Source organism: Oncorhynchus masou, chromosome 29 (assembly GCF_036934945.1).
Source record: "Oncorhynchus masou masou isolate Uvic2021 chromosome 29, UVic_Omas_1.1, whole genome shotgun sequence".
Lineage (NCBI taxonomy): Eukaryota > Metazoa > Chordata > Actinopteri > Salmoniformes > Salmonidae > Oncorhynchus > Oncorhynchus masou.
The window spans coordinates 92662675-92678979 of NC_088240.1; the positions used below are offsets into that span (position 1 = coordinate 92662675).

General features: G+C 53.7%; 4 protein-coding genes across 4 annotated transcripts in view; all 4 read left to right on the forward strand.

Moving 5' to 3' along the window:
* LOC135519842 (CUB and sushi domain-containing protein 3-like) overlaps positions 1-16305 on the forward strand; it is a 241788-nt gene that overhangs the window by 82359 nt on the left and 143124 nt on the right. Inside the window, exons 14-15 of the mRNA XM_064945048.1 lie at positions 8052-8132; positions 10058-10171. Of these exons, the coding sequence (XP_064801120.1) occupies positions 8052-8132; positions 10058-10171 (195 nt within the window). The remainder of the gene's footprint in view (positions 1-8051; positions 8133-10057; positions 10172-16305) is intronic.
* On the forward strand, positions 10985-11962 carry LOC135520984 (DNA-directed RNA polymerase II subunit RPB1-like; the record flags this gene model as incomplete). Its single annotated transcript, XM_064946871.1, has 1 exon — positions 10985-11962. A coding segment is annotated over one exon (978 nt), but the record flags the coding sequence as incomplete, so codon positions are not given.
* LOC135520983 (DNA-directed RNA polymerase II subunit RPB1-like) lies at positions 12143-13156 on the forward strand (the record flags this gene model as incomplete). Its single annotated transcript, XM_064946870.1, has 1 exon — positions 12143-13156. A coding segment is annotated over one exon (1014 nt), but the record flags the coding sequence as incomplete, so codon positions are not given.
* On the forward strand, positions 13487-15877 carry LOC135521308 (cell surface glycoprotein 1-like; the record flags this gene model as incomplete). The annotated part of the gene is made up of 2 exons (XM_064947227.1): positions 13487-14921; positions 15003-15877. Coding segments are annotated over 2 exons (2310 nt in total), but the record flags the coding sequence as incomplete, so codon positions are not given.

A 16305-nucleotide genomic window follows, 5' to 3' on the forward strand; every position in this document is an offset into this window, starting at 1 on the left:
GTGAGTTGACAGGATGAAGGAGGTGTGATGACAGTTGATGAGCTGACAGGATGAAGGAGGTGTGATGACAGTTTGATGAGCTTACAGGATGAAGGAAGTAGTGATGACAGTTTGATGAGCTGACAGGATGATGGAGGTGTGATGAGCTGACAGGTTGAAGGAGGTGTGATGACAGTTTGATGAGCTGACAGGATGAAGGAGGGGTGATGACATTTTGATGCGCTGACAGGTGAGTTGACAGGATGAAGGAGGTGTGATGACAGTTTGATGAGCTGACAGGATGAAGGAGGTGTGATGACAGTTTGATGAGCTTACAGGATGAAGGAAGTAGTGATGACAGTTTGATGAGCTGACAGGATGATGGAGGTGTGATGAGCTGACAGGTTGAAGGCGGTGTGATGACAGTTTGATGAGCTGACAGGATGAAGGAGGTGTGATGACAGTTTGATGAGCTGACAGGATGAAGGAGGAGTGATGACAGTTTGAACAGCTGACAGGATGAAGGAGGGGTGATTGACAGTTTGATGAGCTGACAGGATGAAGAAGGTGTGATGACAGTTTGAGGAGCTGACAGGATGATGGAGGTGTGATGAGCTGACAGGTTGAAGGAGGAGTGATGACAGTTTGATGAGCTGACAGGATGAAGCAGGGGTGATTGGCAGTTTGATGAGCTGACAGGATGAAGGAGATGTGATTGACAGTTTGATGAGTTGACAGGATGAAGGAGGTGTGATGACAGTTTGATGAGCTGACAGGATGAAGGAGGTGTGATGACAGTTTAATGAGCTGACAGGATGAAGGAGGTGTGATGACAGTTTGATGAGCTGACAGGATGATGGAGGTGTGATGAGCTGACAGGTTGAAGGCGGTGTGATGACAGTTTGATGAGCTGACAGGATGAAGGAGGTGTGATGAGCTGACTGGATGAAGAAGGCGTGATGACAGTGTGATGAGCTAACAGGATGAAGGAGGTGTGATGACAGGATGAAGGATGTTGTGATGACAGTTTGATGAGCTGACAGGATGAAGGAGGTGTGATGACAGTTTGATGAGCTGACAGGATGATGGAGGTGTGATGAGCTGACAGGTTGAAGGCGGTGTGATGACAGTTTGATGAGCTGACAGGATGAAGGAGGTGTGATGAGCTGACTGGATGAAGAAGGCGTGATGACAGTGTGATGAGCTAACAGGATGAAGGAGGTGTGATGACAGGATGAAGGAGGTTGTGATGACAGTTTGATGAGCTGACAGGATGAAGGAGTGGTGATGACAGTTTGATGCGCTGAAAGGTGAGTTGACAGGATGAAGTAGGTGTGATAACAGTTTGATGAGCTGACAGGATGAAGGAGGAGTGATGACAGTTTGATGAGCTGACAGGATGATGGAGGTGTGATGAGCTGACAGGTTGAAGGCGGTGTGATGACAGTTTGATGAGCTGACAGGATGAAGGAGGTGTGATGACAGTTTGATGAGCTGACAGGATGAAGGAGGAGTGATGACAGTTTGATGAGCTGACAGGATGATGGAGGTGTGATGAGCTGACAGGTTGAAGGCGGTGTGATGACAGTTTGATGAGCTGACAGGATGAAGGAGGTGTGATGACAGTTTGATGAGCTGACAGGATGAAGGAGGAGTGATGACAGTTTGATGAGCTGACAGGATGAAGGAGGGGTGATTGACAGTTTGATGAGCTGACAGGATGAAGAAGGTGTGATGACAGTTTGATGAGCTGACAGGATGATGGAGGTGTGATGAGCTGACAGGTTGAAGGAGGGGTGATTGACAGTTTGATGAGCTGACAGGATGAAGGAGGGGTGATTGACAGGATGAAGGAGGTGTGATGAGCTGGCAGGATGAAGGGGGTGTGATGACAGTTTGATGAGCTGACAGGATGAAGGAGGTGTGATGACAGTTTGATGAGCTGACAGGATGAAGGAGGTGTGATGACAGTTTGATGAGCTGACGGGATGAAGGAGGGGTGATGACAGTTTGATGAGCTGACGGGATGAAGGAGGGGTGATGACAGTTTGATGAGCTGACAGGATGAAGGAGGGGTGATGACATTTTGATGCGCTGACAGGTGAGTTGACAGGATGAAGGAGGTGTGATGACAGTTTGATGAGCTGACAGGATGAAGGAGGTGTGATGACAGTTTGATGAGCTTACAGGATGAAGGAAGTAGTGATGACAGTTTGATGAGCTGACAGGATGATGGAGGTGTGATGAGCTGACAGGTTGAAGGCGGTGTGATGACAGTTTGATGAGCTGACAGGATGAAGGAGGTGTGATGACAGTTTGATGAGCTGACAGGATGAAGGAGGTGTGATGACAGTTTGAGGAGCTGACAGGATGATGGAGGTGTGATGAGCTGACAGGTTGCCTTCAACACTCCTCCTTAGGAGTGATGACAGTTTGATGAGCTGACAGGATGAAGCAGGGGTGATTGGCAGTTTGATGAGCTGACAGGATGAAGGAGATGTGATTGACAGTTTGATGAGTTGACAGGATGAAGGAGGTGTGATGACAGTTTGATGAGCTGACAGGATGAAGGAGATGTGATTGACAGTTTGATGAGTTGACAGGATGAAGGAGGTGTGATGACAGTTTGATGAGCTGACAGGATGAAGGAGGTGTGATGGCAGTTTGATGAGCTGACGGGATGAAGGAGGGGTGATGACAGTTTGATGAGCTGACAGGTGAGTTGACAGGATGAAGGAGGTGTGATGACAGTTTGATGAGCTGACAGGATGATGGAGGTGTGATGAGCTGACAGGTTGAAGGCGGTGTGATGACAGTTTGATGAGCTGACAGGATGAAGGAGGTGTGATGACAGTTTGATGAGCTGACAGGATGAAGGAGGAGTGATGACAGTTTGATGAGCTGACAGGATGAAGGAGGGGTGATTGACAGTTTGATGAGCTGACAGGATGAAGAAGGTGTGATGACAGTTTGATGAGCTGACAGGATGATGGAGGTGTGATGAGCTGACAGGTTGAAGGAGGGGTGATTGACAGTTTGATGAGCTGACAGGATGAAGGAGGGGTGATTGACAGGATGAAGGAGGTGTGATGAGCTGGCAGGATGAAGGGGTGTGATGACAGTTTGATGAGCTGACAGGATGAAGGAGGTGTGATGACAGTTTGATGAGCTGACAGGATGAAGGAGGTGTGATGACAGTTTGATGAGCTGACGGGATGAAGGAGGGGTGATGACAGTTTGATGAGCTGACGGGATGAAGGAGGGGTGATGACAGTTTGATGAGCTGACAGGATGAAGGAGGGGTGATGACATTTTGATGCGCTGACAGGTGAGTTGACAGGATGAAGGAGGTGTGATGACAGTTTGATGAGCTGACAGGATGAAGGAGGTGTGATGACAGTTTGATGAGCTTACAGGATGAAGGAAGTAGTGATGACAGTTTGATGAGCTGACAGGATGATGGAGGTGTGATGAGCTGACAGGTTGAAGGCGGTGTGATGACAGTTTGATGAGCTGACAGGATGAAGGAGGTGTGATGACAGTTTGATGAGCTGACAGGATGAAGGAGGTGTGATGACAGTTTGAGGAGCTGACAGGATGATGGAGGTGTGATGAGCTGACAGGTTGCCTTCAACACTCCTCCTTAGGAGTGATGACAGTTTGATGAGCTGACAGGATGAAGCAGGGGTGATTGGCAGTTTGATGAGCTGACAGGATGAAGGAGATGTGATTGACAGTTTGATGAGTTGACAGGATGAAGGAGGTGTGATGACAGTTTGATGAGCTGACAGGATGAAGGAGATGTGATTGACAGTTTGATGAGTTGACAGGATGAAGGAGGTGTGATGACAGTTTGATGAGCTGACAGGATGAAGGAGGTGTGATGGCAGTTTGATGAGCTGACGGGATGAAGGAGGGGTGATGACAGTTTGATGAGCTGACAGGTGAGTTGACAGGATGAAGGAGGTGTGATGACAGTTTGATGAGCTGACAGGATGATGGAGGTGTGATGAGCTGACAGGTTGAAGGCGGTGTGATGACAGTTTGATGAGCTGACAGGATGAAGGAGGTGTGATGAGCTGACTGGATGAAGAAGGCGTGATGACAGTGTGATGAGCTGACAGGATGAAGGAGGTGTGATGACAGGATGAAGGAGGTTGTGATGACAGTTTGATGAGCTGACAGGATGAAGGAGTGGTGATGACAGTTTGATGCGCTGAAAGGTGAGTTGACAGGATGAAGTAGGTGTGATAACAGTTTGATGAGCTGACAGGATGAAGGAGGTGTGATGACAGTTTGATGAGCTGACAGGATGAAGGAGGAGTGATGACAGTTTGATGAGCTGACAGGATGATGGAGGTGTGATGAGCTGACAGGTTGAAGGCGGTGTGATGACAGTTTGATGAGCTGACAGGATGAAGGAGGTGTGATGACAGTTTGATGAGCTGACAGGATGAAGGAGGAGTGATGACAGTTTGATGAGCTGACAGGATGAAGGAGGGGTGATTGACAGTTTGATGAGCTGACAGGATGAAGAAGGTGTGATGACAGTTTGATGAGCTGACAGGATGATGGAGGTGTGATGAGCTGACAGGTTGAAGGAGGGGTGATTGACAGTTTGATGAGCTGACAGGATGAAGGAGGGGTGATTGACAGGATGAAGGAGGTGTGATGACAGTTTGATGAGCTGACAGGATGAAGGAGGTGTGATGAGCTGGCAGGATGAAGGGGGTGTGATGACAGTTTGATGAGCTGACAGGATGAAGGAGGTGTGATGAGCTGGCAGGATGAAGGGGGTGTGATGACAGATTGATGAGCTGACAGGATGATGGAGGTGTTATGAGCTGACTGGATGAAGAAGTTGTGATGACAGTGTGATGAGCTGACAGGATGAAGGAGGTGTGATGAGCTGACAGGCTGAAGGGGGTGTGATGACAGTTTGATGAGCTGACTGGATGAAGAAGTTGTGATGACAGTGTGATGAGCTGACAGGATGAAGGCGGTGTGATGACAGTTTGATGAGCTGACAGGATGAAGGAGGTGTGATGACAGTTTGATGAGCTGACGGGATGAAGGAGGGGTGATGACAGTTTGATGAGCTGACGGGATGAAGGAGGGGTGATGACAGTTTGATGAGCTGACAGGATGAAGGAGGGGTGATGACATTTTGATGCGCTGACAGGTGAGTTGACAGGATGAAGGAGGTGTGATGACAGTTTGATGAGCTGACAGGATGAAGGAGGTGTGATGACAGTTTGATGAGCTTACAGGATGAAGGAAGTAGTGATGACAGTTTGATGAGCTGACAGGATGATGGAGGTGTGATGAGCTGACAGGTTGAAGGCGGTGTGATTACAGTTTGATGAGCTGACAGGATGAAGGAGGAGTGATGACAGTTTGATGAGCTGACAGGATGAAGGAGGGGTGATTGACAGTTTGATGAGCTGACAGGATGAAGGAGGGGTGATTGACAGTTTGATGAGCTGACAGGATGAAGAAGGTGTGATGACAGTTTGAGGAGCTGACAGGATGATGGAGGTGTGATGAGCTGACAGGTTGAAGGAGGAGTGATGACAGTTTGATGAGCTGACAGGATGAAGCAGGGGTGATTGGCAGTTTGATGAGCTGACAGGATGAAGGAGATGTGATTGACAGTTTGATGAGTTGACAGGATGAAGGAGGTGTGATGACAGTTTGATGAGCTGACAGGATGAAGGAGGTGTGATGGCAGTTTGATGAGCTGACAGGATGAAGGAGGTGTGATGGCAGTTTGATGAGCTGACGGGATGAAGGAGGGGTGATGACAGTTTGATGAGCTGACAGGTGAGTTGACAGGATGAAGGAGGTGTGATGACAGTTTGATGAGCTGACAGGACGAAGGAGGTGTGATGAGCTGACAGGATGATGGAGGTGTTATGAGCTGACTGGATGAAGAAGTTGTGATGACAGTGTGATGAGCTGACAGGATGAAGGCGGTGTGATGACAGTTTGATGAGCTGACAGGATGAAGGAGGTGTGATGACAGTTTGATGAGCTGACGGGATGAAGGAGGGGTGATGACAGTTTGATGAGCTGACAGGATGAAGGAGGGGTGATGAGCTGACAGGATGATGGAGGTGTGATGAGCTGACAGGTTGAAGGGGGTGTGATGACAGTTTGATGAGCTGACGGGATGAAGGAGGGGTGATGACAGTTTGATGAGCTGACAGGATGAAGGAGGGGTGATGAGCTGACAGGATGAAGGAGGTGTGATGACAATATGATGAGCTGACAGGATGAATAAGGCGTGATGACAGTGTGATGAGCTGACAGGATGAAGGCGATGTGATGACAGTGTGATGAGCTGACAGGATGAAGTAGAGGTGATGACAGTTTGATGAGCTGACAGGATGAAGGAGGTGTGATGAGCTGACAGGATGAACACGGTTTGATGACAGTTTGATGAGCTGACAGGATGAAGGAAGTTGATTGACAGTTTGATGAGCTATCAGGATGAAGGAGGTGTGATGACAGTTTGATGAGCTGACAAGATGAAGGAGGTGAGATGACAGTTTGATGATCTGACAGGATGAAGGAGGTGTGATGACAGTTTGATGAGTTGACAGGATGAAGGAGCTGTGATGACAGTTTGATGAGCTGACAGGATGAAGGAGATGTGATGACAGTTTAATGCGCTGACATGATGAAGGAGGGATGATGACAGTTTAATGAGCTGACAGGATGAAGGAGGTGTGATGACAGTTTGATGAGCTGACGGGATGAAGGAGGGGTGATGAGCTGACAGGATGAAGAAGGCGTGATGACAGTGTGATGAGCTGACAGGATGAAGGAGGGGTGATGAGCTGACAGGAGGAAGGAGGTGTGATGAGCTGACAGGATGAAGAAGGCGTGATGACAGTGTGATGAGCTGACAGGATGAAGGTGGTGTGATGACAGTGTGATGAGCTGACAGGATGAAGTAGAGGTGATGACAGTTTGATGAGCTGACGGGATGAAGGAGGGGAGATGACAGTTTGATGAGCTGACAGGATGAAGGAGGGGTGATGAACTGACAGGATGATGGAGGTGTGATGAGCTGACAGGTTGAAGGGGGTGTGATGACAGTTTGATGAGCTGACTGGATGAAGGAGGTGTGATGACAGTTTGATGAGCTGACGGGATGAAGGAGGGGTGATGACAGCTTGATGAGCTGACAGGATGAAGGAGGGGTGATGAGCTGACAGGATGAAGGAGGTGTGATGACAATATGATGAGCTGACAGGATGAAGGCGATGTGATGACAGTTTGATGAGCTGACAGGATGAAGGCGATGTGATGACAGTTTGATGAGCTGACAGGATGAAGTAGAGGTGATGACAGTTTGATGAGCTGACAGGATGAATAAGGCGTGATGACAATATGATGAGCTGACAGGATGAAGGCGATGTGATGACAGTTTGATGAGCTGACAGGATGAAGTAGAGGTGATGACAGTTTGATGAGCTGACAGGATGAAGGAGGTGTGATGATAGTTTGATGAGCTGACAGGATGAAGGAGGGGTGATGACAATATGATGAGCTGACAGGATGAAGGCGATGTGATGACAGTTTGATGAGCTGACAGGATGAAGTAGAGGTGATGACAGTTTGATGAGCTGACAGGATGAAGGAGGTGTGATGATAGTTTGATGAGCTGACAGGATGAAGGAGGGGTGATGATAGTTTGATGAGCTATCAGGATGAAGGAGGTGTGATGACAGTTTGATGAGCTGACATGATGAAGGAGGGGTGATGAGCTGACAGGATGAAAACGGTTTGATGACAGTTTGATGAGCTGACAGGATGAAGGAGGTGTGATGACAGTTTGATGAGCTATCAGGATGAAGTAGGTGTGATGAGCTGACAGGATGAAGGAGGGGTGATGACAGTTAGATGAGCTGATAGGACGAAGGAGGTTGTGGTGACAGTTTGATGAGCTGACAGGATGCATATCAACAGCCGAACTCTTGTTGATACATAAGTTAATGTTTACCTTCTATTGTTGTTGTTCTTTATTGTTGTTGATGATTGTTGTTGTTTATCTCCCTCCACAGCATACCAACTGAGAGTGTGTCAGCCTCCTCCAGCTGTTGCCAATGCAGATATCCTCACAGAACATGACGAGTTTGAAATAGGTCTGTCACCTTTTATACATGTGTTTGTTTGGTTGGTGAGTTGGCTGTATATTTCTCTGTATTCATTAATTTATTTATATCAAAGTGGCGCAGTGCAAGCTGTGTTGCTACAGATGCTGGTTTAACACCTGTGCCGCCCTCGACTGGGGAGACCCCTGTAGGTTTTTGGTTTCTCTCCCTCTAAAAACGTAAATAAATCATTCTAAATAACAAACTGGCTTTATTTACAAATGAGTAACAATGTCTCAGCCCATGTTCAAGACTGGGGTTTTTTCTCGCTCATTTTACGTTATTTGAAAACAACATCATCTCCAAAATATTTAAGGGGCATTGCACTAATAACAGCGCTCAGGAAACGTTCCCGCTGTTCTGTTCTTAGTGCCAGTCTGCACGTTCAAACGAAAACAATGGAACTAATAATGGCATCTTTACGCTTTCGTTAATAAAATAATGATCAAAATACTCTTTCAAAATGCCGATGTTTATTTAGTTATGGATCCATAACGAATTACTATGGGAATAAATATCACTGATTTACAGAAATTTTGGAACAAAATTGTCTCATGAAGGTAAACAACTTGTTGCTTACTGGAAAATACTCGTTCAAATACACACGGTCACGTTGTACAGCGTCATCATGGCTTTTAGTAGGGCTGTATTTTTATAAATATTATTTTGGCCTTTATTCAGATTACAATCGCTCACTGTCGTTTTTGAATTTTTTTTTTACAAAATAATCTCCAGAATCTCGTTATTGTCAAGCTCCAAGCCCTTGGTTCTCTATGGTGTTTGGGTCAGAGCGTGACTCGGGGGGTGTTCTAGTCATTCTATTTCTAAGTTGGTGAGTTGTATGTTTCCCAATTAGAGGCAGCTGGTAATCGTTGCCTCTAATTGGGGATCATATTTCGGAAGCCCTTTCTCACAGCTTTGTGGGATATTGTGTTTGTTGCACCACGTAGTCATGGTTTCATTGCTTTAAAAAAATATATTTTGTTGAAAAGTTTCACTTTAAATAAACATGTGGAACTCAAATCATGCTGCGCCTTGGTCCGTCCATTTCAACAATCGTGAAATTGCTGTGGACATCTATTTCATCACTGTTTTGCGCTGCTCTGAGACAAGCATGGAGAAACTAAAATATTCAATGACATATCTGTTCACTGAATTTCAGCAAGTGATGTCTGATAAATAATCAACTTAGGTTTCTCCAGAAATGTTTGTTTAATTATTTTTTTAATTTTTAAAATTTAACTAGACAAGTCAGTTAAGAACAAATTCTTATTTTCAATGACGGCCTAGAAACAGTGGGTTAACTGCCTGTTCAGCGGCAGTACGACACATTTTTACCTTGTCAGCTCGGGGATTCGATTTTGCAACCTTTCGGTTACTAGTCCAACGCTCTAACCACTAGGCTACCCTGCCACCCCAAATAATGTATTCTAAATAGCAAACTGGCTTTATTTACAAATTTGTGAGAATGTCTCACCCCATGTTCAAGAACTGCCTTTGTCTCGCTCACTCGAGGTTAAATGAAAACGAAATCTCCAAAAACGACAAATAAATCAATGTTAATCCCACTTTGTAACACAATAAAATGTGAAGAAATCCACTCTCTCTGAATACTTTTTCAAGGCCCTGTTTCCTTCCAAGATACGATGATATTGTTGTATCAACGGTACCCCAGCTCTTCATCAGAGTGTCCATCTTGATAACTCCTTGACGTCTACAGTATTGTCGTCAGTCAGACTTGGGTTCAAATAGTATTTGATTTATTTCAAAAAACTTTAGCTGTGCTTGGTTGAGCTGGCCTGGCATCTGATTACATCAAGCCAGGCGTGGTGGTGTTTAGGGATGTCTATGCCTCCTTTCTGAAAGACTGTGTGTGTGTGTGCGTGCGTGTGTGTGTATGTGTGTGGTTCCTCCAGGGGACATTATCCGGTACCAGTGCCTGCCAGGGTTCACCCTGTTGGGCTCAGAGATCCTGACGTGCAGACTGGGGGAGAGGCTCCAGATGGACGGCCCTCCACCTCTCTGCCAAGGTTAGCATCGGCTGCATCTGTAATGGCGTCCCCTATGTAGAACACAGCTTTTGACCAGGGGTCATAGATCTGGAGAGCTTCTAAACTGAAAGCATCACTCAAATCACATAAAATCAAATGTATTTATATAGCCCTTCGTACATCAGCCAATATCTCAAAGTGCTGTACAGAAACCCAGCCTTAAACCCCCAAACAGCAAGCAATGCAGGTGTAGAAGCACGGTGGCTAGGAAAAACTCCCTAGAAAGGCCAAAACCTAAGGAGGAAACCTAGAGAGGAACCAGGCTATGAGGGGTGGCCAGTTCTCTTCTGGCTGTGCCGGGTGGATATTATAACAGAACATGGCCAAGATGTTCAAATGTTCATAAATGACCAGCATGGTCCAATGAGGCTCTGTCACACCCACAGCCCCAGTCACACCAACAGTCACACCCACAGCCCCAGCCCCAGTCACAGCCCCAGTCACACCAACAGTCACACCCACAGCCCCAGCCCCAGTCACAGCCCCAGCCCCAGTCACAACCCCAGTCACAGCCCCAGTCACAGCCCCAGCCCCAGCCCCAGCCCCAGCCCCAGCCCCAGTCACAGCTCCAGTCACAGCCCCAGTCACAGCCCCAGTCACAGCCCCAGCCCCAGTCACAGCCACAGTCACAGCCCCAGCCACAGTCACAACCCCAGTCACAGCCCCAGTCACAGCCCCAGCCCCAGTCACAACCACAGCCCCAGCCCCAGTCACAGCCCCAGCCCCAGTCACAGCCCCAGTCACAGCCCCAGTCACAGCCCCAGTCACAGCCCCAGCCCCAGTCACAGCCCCAGCCACAGCCCCAGTCACAGCCCCAGTCACAGCCCCAGTCCCAGCCCCAGTCCCAGCCCCAGTCACAGCCCCAGTCACAGCCCCAGTCACAGCCCCAGTCACAGCCCCAGTCCCAGCCCCAGTCACAACCACAGCCCCAGCCCCAGTCACAGCCCCAGCCCCAGTCACAGCCCCAGTCACAGCCCCAGTCACAGCCCCAGTCACAGCCCCAGCCCCAGTCACAGCCCCAGCCACAGCCCCAGTCACAGCCCCAGTCCCAGCCCCAGTCCCAGCCCCAGTCCCAGCCCCAGTCACAGCCCCAGTCACAGCCCCAGTCACAGCCCCAGTCACAGCCCCAGTCCCAGCCCCAGTCACAGCCCCAGTCACAGTCACAGTCACAGCCCCAGTCACAGCCCCAGTCACAGCCCCAGTCACAGCCCCAGCCCCAGTAACAGCCCCAGTCACAGCCCCAGTCCCAGCCCCAGTCACAGCCCCAGTCACAGCCCCAGTCACAGCCCCAGTCACAGCCCCAGCCCCAGTCACAGCCCCAGTCACAGCCCCAGTCCCAGCCCCAGTCACAGCCCCAGTCCCAGTCCCAGCCCCAGCCCCAGTCACAGTCACAGCCCCAGTCACAGCCCCAGTCACAGCCCCAGTCACAGCCCCAGCCCCAGTCACAGCCCCAGCCCCAGTCACAGCCCCAGCCCCAGTCACAGTCCCAGCCCCAGTCACAGCCCCAGTCACAGCCCCAGTCACAGCCCCAGCCCCAGTCACAGCCCCAGTCACAGCCCCAGTCACAGCCCCAGTCACAGCCCCAGCCCCAGTCACAGCCCCAGTCACAGCCCCAGTCACAGCCCCAGTCACAGCCCCAGTTACAGTCACAGCCCCAGTCACAGCCCCAGCCCCAGTCACAGCCCCAGTCCCAGCCCCAGCCCCAGTCCCAGCCCCAGTCACAGCCCCAGTCACAGCCCCAGTCACAGCCCCAGTCACAGTCCCAGTCACAGTCCCAGTCACAGCCCCAGTCACAGCCCCAGTCACAGCCCCAGCCCCAGTCACAGCCCCAGCCCCAGTCACAGCCCCAGTCACAGCCCCAGTCACAGCCCCAGCCCCAGTCACAGCCCCAGTCCCAGTCACAGCCCCAGCCCCAGTCACAGCCCCAGTCACAGTCCCAGTCCCAGCCCCAGTCACAGCCCCAGTCACAGCCCCAGCCCCAGTCACAGCCCCAGCCCCAGTCACAGCCCCAGTCCCAGCCCCAGTCACAGCCCCAGTCACAGCCCCAGTCACAGCCCCAGTCACAGTCCCAGTCACAGTCCCAGTCACAGCCCCAGTCACAGCCCCAGCCCCAGCCCCAGTCACAGCCCCAGTCACAGCCCCAGTCACAGCCCCAGTCACAGCCCCAGTCACAGCCCCAGTCCCAGCCCCAGTCACAGCCCCAGTCACAGTCACAGCCCCAGTCACAGCCCCAGTCACAGCCCCAGTCACAGCCCCAGCCCCAGTAACAGCCCCAGTCACAGCCCCAGTCCCAGCCCCAGTCACAGCCCCAGTCACAGCCCCAGTCACAGCCCCAGCCCCAGTCACAGCCCCAGTCACAGCCCCAGTCCCAGCCCCAGTCACAGCCCCAGTCCCAGTCCCAGCCCCAGCCCCAGTCACAGTCACAGCCCCAGTCACAGCCCCAGTCACAGCCCCAGTCACAGCCCCAGCCCCAGTCACAGCCCCAGCCCCAGTCACAGCCCCAGCCCCAGTCACAGTCCCAGCCCCAGTCACAGCCCCAGTCACAGCCCCAGTCACAGCCCCAGCCCCAGTCACAGCCCCAGTCACAGCCCCAGTCACAGCCCCAGTCACAGCCCCAGCCCCAGTCACAGCCCCAGTCACAGCCCCAGTCACAGCCCCAGTCACAGCCCCAGTTACAGTCACAGCCCCAGTCACAGCCCCAGCCCCAGTCACAGCCCAAGTCCCAGCCCCAGCCCCAGTCCCAGCCCCAGTCACAGCCCCAGTCACAGCCCCAGTCACAGCCCCAGTCACAGTCCCAGTCACAGTCCCAGTCACAGCCCCAGTCACAGCCCCAGTCACAGCCCCAGCCCCAGTCACAGCCCCAGCCCCAGTCACAGCCCCAGTCACAGCCCCAGTCACAGCCCCAGCCCCAGTCACAGCCCCAGTCACAGCCCCAGTCACAGTCCCAGTCCCAGCCCCAGTCACAGCCCCAGTCACAGCCCCAGCCCCAGTCACAGCCCCAGCCCCAGTCACAGCCCCAGTCCCAGCCCCAGTCACAGCCCCAGTCACAGCCCCAGTCACAGCCCCAGTCACAGGCCCAGTCACAGCCCCAGTCACAGCCCCAGTCACAGCCCCAGCCCCAGTCACAGCCCCAGTCACAGCCCCAGTCACAGCCCCAGTCACAGCCCCAGCCCCAGTCACAGCCCCAGTCACAGTCCCAGCCCCAGTCCCAGTCACAGCCCCAGTCCCAGCCCCAGCCCCAGTCACAGCCCCAGCCCCAGTCACAGCCCCAGCCCCAGCCCCAGCCCCAGCCCCAGCCCCAGCCCCAGTCACAGCCCCAGCCCCAGTCACAGCCCCAGCCCCAGCCCCAGCCCCAGTCACAGCCCCAGCCCCAGTCACAGCCCCAGCCCCAGTCACAGCCCCAGCCCCAGTCACAGCCCCAGCCCCAGCCCCAGTCACAGTCCCAGTCCCAGTTACAGTCACAGCCCCAGTCACAGCCCCAGTCACAGCCCCAGCCCCAGTCACAGCCCCAGTCCCAGTCCCAGTTACAGTCACAGCCCCAGTCCCAGCCCCAGTCCCAGCCCCAGTCACAGCCCCAGTCACAGCCCCAGCCCCAGTCACAGCCCCATCCCCAGCCCCAGCCCCAGTCACAGCCCCAGTCCCAGTCCCAGTTACAGTCACAGCCCCTGCCCCAGTCACAGCCCCAGCCCCAGTCACAGCCCCAGTCACAGTTACAGTCACAGCCCCAGTCACAGCCCCAGTCACAGCCCCAGCCCCAGTTACAGTCACAGCCCCAGTCACAGCCCCAGTCACAGCCCCAGCCCCAGTTACAGTCACAGCCCCAGTCACAGCCCCAGTCACAGCCCCAGCCCCAGTTACAGTCACAGCCCCAGCCCCAGTTACAGTCACAGCCCCAGTCACAGCCCCAGTCACAGCCCCAGCCCCAGTTACAGTCACAGCCCCAGTCACAGCCCCAGTCACAGCCCCAGTCACAGTCCCAGTCACAGTCACAACCCCAGTCACAGCCCCAGCCCCAGTTACAGTCACAGCCCCAGTCACAGCCCCAGTCACAGCCCCAGCCCCAGTTACAGTCACAGCCCCAGTCACAGCCCCAGTCACAGCCCCAGCCCCAGTTACAGTCACAGCCCCAGTCACAGCCCCAGTCACAGCCCCAGCCCCAGCCCCAGTCACAGCCCCAGCCCCAGTCACAGCCCCAGCCCCAGTCACAGCCCCAGTCACAACCCCAGTCACAGTCCCAGTCACAGCCCCAGTCACAACCCCAGTCACAACCCCAGTCACAGTCCCAGTCACAGTCACAGTCCCAGTCACAGCCCCAGTCACAACCCCAGTCACAACCCCAGTCACAGTCCCAGTCACAGTCACAACCCCAGTCACAGTCCCAGTCACAACCCCAGTCACAGTCCCAGTCACAGCCCCAGTCACAGCCCCAGCCCCAGTCACAGTCACAGTCCCAGTCACAACCCTAGTCACAACCCCAGTCACAGTCCCAGTCACAGTCACAACCCCAGTCACAGTCCCAGTCACAACCCCAGTCACAGTCCCAGTCACAACCCCAGTCACAACCCCAGTCACAGTCCCAGTCACAGTCACAACCCCAGTCACAGTCCCAGTCACAACCCCAGTCACAACCCCAGTCACAGTCCCAGTCACAGTCACAACCCCAGTCACAGTCCCAGTCACAGCCCCAGCCCCAGTCACATCCCCAGCCCCAGTCACAGCCCCAGCCCCAGTCACAGCCCCAGTCACAACCCCAGTCACAGTCCCAGTCACAGCCCCAGGCCCAGTCACAGCCCCAGCCCCAGTCACAGCCCCAGCCCCAGTCACAGCCCCAGTCACAGCCCCAGCCCCAGTCACAGCCCCAGTCACAGCCCCAGTCACAGTCCCAGTCACAGTCACAACCCCAGTCACAGCCCCAGTCACAGCCCCAGCCCCAGTCACAGCCCCAGCCCCAGTCACAGCCCCAGTCACAGCCCCAGTCACAGCCCCAGTCACAGCCCCAGCCCCAGCCCCAGTCACAGTCACAGCCCCAGCCCCAGTCACAGCCCCAGTCACAGCCCCAGCCCCAGTCACAGCCCCAGCCCCAGTCACAGCCCCAGTCACAGCCCCAGCCCCAGTCACAGCCCCAGTCACAGCCCCAGTCACAGCCCCAGCCCCAGTCACAGCCCCAGCCCCAGTCACAGCCCCAGCCCCAGTCACAGCCCCAGCCCCAGTCACAGCCCCAGTCACAGCCCCAGCCCCAGTCACAGCCCCAGCCCCAGTCACAGCCCCAGCACCAGCCCCAGTCACAGCCCCAGTCACAGCCCCAGTCACAGCCCCAGCCCCAGTCACAGCCCCAGTCACAGCCCCAGTCACAGCCCCAGCCCCAGTCACAGCCCCAGCCCCAGTCACAGCCCCAGCCCCAGTCACAGCCCCAGTCACAGCCCCAGTCACAGCCCCAGTCACAGCCCCAGCCCCAGTCACAGCCACAGCCCCAGTCACAGCCCCAGCCCCAGTCACAGCCCCAGCCCCAGTCACAGCCCCAGCCCCAGCCCCAGCCCCAGTCACAGCCCCAGCCCCAGTCACAGCCCCAGTCACAGCCCCAGCCCCAGCCCCAGTCACAGCCCCAGTCACAGTCACAGCCCCAGCCCCAGTCACAGCCCCAGTCACAGCCCCAGCCCCAGTCACAGCCCCAGCCCCAGTCACAGCCCCAGTCACAGCCCCAGCCCCAGCCCCAGTCACAGCTCCAGTCACAACCCCAGTCACAGTCCCAGTCACAGCCCCAGTCACAACCCCAGTCACAACCCCAGTCACAGTCCCAGTCACAGTCACAGTCCCAGTCACAGCCCCAGTCACAACCCCAGTCACAACCCCAGTCACAGTCCCAGTCACAGTCACAACCCCAGTCACAGTCCCAGTCACAACCCCAGTCACAGTCCCAGTCACAGCCCCAGTCACAGCCCCAGCCCCAGTCACAGTCACAGTCACAACCCTAGTCACAACCCCAGTCACAGTCCCAGTCACAGTCACAACCCCAGTCACAGTCCCAGTCACAACCCCAGTCACAGTCCCAGTCACAACCCCAGTCACAACCCCAGTCACAGTCCCAGTCACAGTCACAACCCCAGTCACAGTCC